Source organism: Myotis brandtii, unplaced genomic scaffold (assembly GCF_000412655.1).
Source record: "Myotis brandtii unplaced genomic scaffold, ASM41265v1 scaffold959, whole genome shotgun sequence".
NCBI lineage: Eukaryota > Metazoa > Chordata > Mammalia > Chiroptera > Vespertilionidae > Myotis > Myotis brandtii.
The window spans coordinates 218080-221626 of NW_005371966.1; the positions used below are offsets into that span (position 1 = coordinate 218080).

Sequence of the window (3547 nt, forward strand, 5' to 3'; positions counted from 1 at the left end):
ATATTTTTATTGATTTCAGAGAGGAAGGGAGAGGGAGAGAGAAACATCAATGATGAGAGCGAATCATTGGATTGGCTGCTCCTGCACAGCCCCTACTAGGAATTGAGCCCACAACTTGGGCATGTGCCCTGACCGGGAATCCAACCGTGACCTCCTGGTTCATAGGTCGACGCTCAACTACTGAGCCAGGCCAACTGGGCTACAACCTGCATTTGCTACCCTTATCGACGACCTCTCTAGTGCCTGCCACGTGCATCTAGAATGCTTTTCCTTTCACATTCTGTTTGGAAATATTCTATTTCCCCAGAGAAAAGAGCAACCTGGATTTGAATCCTGGCTTTGCCACCTCTCGCCCAATGACCTTGGGCCAGCAGCTTAATCCTTCCTTATGTGGAGAATGGGTACCAGAATGGCCCCTACCTCCTGAGGCTCTTCAGAGGTGCCGAGTAGTCATTCAATGTTACACACTTCCCTCCACAAGCAAGTGTGTTTTCCCTGCAGCCTGCAGCACAAGCCACCAGCACCGCAGATAACACACTGTCACCAGTGACTTCTTTTGTTTGTTTGTTTGTTTGTTTGTTAATCCTCACCTGAGGATATTTTTCCATTGATTTTTAAATATATATTTTATTGATTTTTTACAGAGAGGAAGGGAGAGGGACAGAGAGTTAGAAACATCGTTGAGAGAGAAACATCGATCAGCTGCCTCCTGCACACTCCCCACTGGGGATGTGCCCGCAACCAAAGTACATGCCCTTGACCGGAATCGAACCTGGGACCCTTGAGTCCGCAGGCCGATGCTCTATGCACTGAGCCAAATTGGCCAGGGCTCCATTGATTTTTAGAGGGAGTGGAAGGGAGGGGGAGAGACACACAGAGAGAAACATCAGTGTGAGAGAGACACATTGATTGGTTGCCTCCCACACGTGCCCCAACCAGGGCCGAGGATCGAGCCTACAACCGAGTTACTTGCCCTTGACGGGAATTGAACCCAGGACCCTTCAGTCCATCGGCCTATGCTCTATCCACTGAGCCAAACCGACCAGGGCATGCCTCCTTGACTTCTAATGCCAGAGCCCCAGGTTTGCACAATCCTCAGGCAGGTGCAGAGGAGCCAGCACTCCTCCAGCAATGGAGCTGGGCCTTAGGCCAGCGGGCAGCGCTCGCTGGCTCCCTGGCCCCCTTCTCCCAGGCTGCCTGTCCCACCTGCGTCCCTCCACCTCCAGTGTTGCCAAGCCAGATGCACAGGCCACCAGGCTCCTTGCTCCAAGCCCAAGCCAGAGAAACCTGCAGAAGCGTCTCCATGCAGCCGCCGGCCCACCGGCCCCTCCCGGGGGAGTAACTCACCTCGGCAAACAGGCACGCACTTGCCCAGGCTGAAAAAGTGAGAATGCAGCTCCTTGGTGAAACAGATGTCTGCAGCTGCGGGGGTCCTGGAGTGGGGACAGCCACAGTCATCCCCTCCTCCTCTGCGCCCTGCTTCTCCAACCCCCCTCCCCCCCGCAGCGTGACGCCTAGCACCGTCAGCGATGTGAAATGTAGGCACAGAGGACCTGCGGCGCCCCACCCCATGCCCTGCCTGGGCTGCTGGATGCCGCCTCCTGGTCAGAGCAGGAGGAAGGCAAATCTGGGCAGAGACGGGTGAGTCCTGCCGGGCCCATTGGGAGGGGCTCATTCCTCCTCACCAACGCATCAACTTCAGGTTCCAGATGTGGCGGAGTTTCAGGATCCCTGGAGAAGAGGAAAGCTTTCATGCCTCAACTTACCTTGTTCCCGGGGAGCACCTTTTTCTGTCACCCCACTTCAGGGAATGAGGAACAAGGGTAGCAGCACTACCATTTCCCAGTGGCCCAAAGTGGCATCTTCTGGACCCTTGGACCGGACCCCCAGGTTCTCGCTGGCTCCTTGCTCTGCCCCACTCCCCATGTTTTATTAGTCACCATGTCTGGTCTGCCTACCTCCCCAATATATTTTGATGCTGCCTATTCTATATCTCTCCCTCCAGTTTCACCACTACCACCTTAGTCCAGGCTACTGGAATGCTCTCCAGCGGTCGCCAACCTTCCTGCCCAGCTGAAGTGTCTCAGGGGTTGAGTGTCAACTGTGAACCAGAAGGTCATGGTTCGATTCCCAGTCAAGGCCACATGCCCCGGTTGCAGGCTCAGTCCCCTGTGTGAGATGTTAAGGAGACAGCCGACTGATGATTCTCTCTCATCATTGATGTTTCTATCTCTCTCTTCCTCTCTGAAATAAATTCAAATATATGTATTTTTTAAAAGCCTCCTGGGATCTGGTGGTGGCACTCACAGACCATTCTCTGCCCAGCAGCCAGGATGAGTTCTGAAAGGCTGATTTTACCAGGTGGTTGCCCCTGAGCAGTGGTCGGCAAACTCATTAGTCAACAGAGCCAAATATCAACAGTACTTCTTCAGAATAGACTTGCCCAGGCCGAAAACCGACTTCTGCACATGGGCCACGAAGTTTCAATCGCACTGTACATGCGCGCCTGCACGTGGTATTTTGTGGAGGAGCCACACTCAAGGGGCCAAAGAGCTGCATGTGGCTAGCGAGCCGCAGTTTGCTGACCACGGCCCCTGAGCTGTAGGAGAGTCTAACCTCCTGCATTCAGCAGTGAAAGCTCTGGACACCCCGCCACCCAGCCATCCAGGTTATTGCAGCCAAGCAAGTCCCTGTGAAGTCAGTAGGGCAGGAACTTGTAGGTGGGGAACTGGGCTCCCAAATAAGGTTGGCTGAAGGGTACAAACCCAGCCTGGGGCAAACCTGGAACCAGGATACAGGTCTCTCGGATCTCTCAGCCCCTAACCCAGAGTTTCCTTGACGGGTCCTCGGATTTGTTCCCAAGACTCCAAGACTCTGTGGGACCTTCCACGATTTAGAAAACAGGTTCCACAGGCCTGCTGCAACAGAGTAAATGGTCAGACCTTGCCCTGTGGCCATTTCCTCGCTTCCTCCTTCCCTCCAAACTTCTGAGGCCCTCTCCAAATCACCTTCCCTGAGAGGATGCTGGAGGGGTCACACTGGGGCTGGATGCCCCGGAAACAGTAGTCCCAGAGCTCTGAAGAGCCCAGTGGCTAGTGAGTTTGTTCTGCTTCTGTTTGGCCCTTTCCGGGGTTCTCTCCCTGCCTCCCTGCGCCCAGCACACTGGCCCGTGTACCCCAGAGATGAGGGTCATCCATGCAGGACTGGTGATTGGAGACCGTGATGAGGGGCGTGGCTGGGCCGCGGTTCTCGATGAGCTCATACAGCACTTCCTTGTTGTGGACGGTGAGGCGGTTCATGCACTCTGGTGGGGACAGAAAGAGCGTGGAGGTCTTGGCCTCCTTCTCCCCTGAGGCCCAGGGCTCCCCCCAAGCCAAGCCCACTCACTGGTCCAGAAGCAGCTGTAGGTGCCCACCAGGCCCATGACGACGCTGCTGGCCAGGGTCCAGGTGACCGGCGGCACGGCGGGGAAAGGCCATTTCACATTGAGGGGCATCCCTCCCGCCCCACAGCTCCCGGCGGCCCGGCACTTCCCCTGCTACGGGGC

General features: G+C 55.7%; 1 protein-coding gene across 4 annotated transcripts in view; it reads right to left on the reverse strand.

The window, feature by feature from the left end:
- Window positions 1-3541, reverse strand: part of TAZ (tafazzin) — a 9411-nt gene extending 5870 nt beyond the window's left edge. For 2 of the 4 annotated variants that reach the window (XM_014533277.1, XM_014533278.1), the window contains exons 1-5: window positions 3388-3541; window positions 3176-3304; window positions 2766-2915; window positions 1686-1731; window positions 1348-1433 (exon numbers count right to left, since the gene is read on the reverse strand). In XM_014533277.1, the coding sequence (XP_014388763.1) occupies window positions 1348-1433; window positions 1686-1731; window positions 2766-2915; window positions 3176-3304; window positions 3388-3496 (520 nt within the window). In that variant the 5' untranslated portion in view covers window positions 3497-3541. Of the gene's footprint in view, window positions 1-1347; window positions 1732-2765; window positions 2916-3175; window positions 3305-3387 lie in introns of those variants that run through there. The other 2 variants (XM_005886112.2, XM_005886110.2) reach the window with 2 other exon arrangements.
- Window positions 3542-3547: the final 6 nt, after the last annotated feature.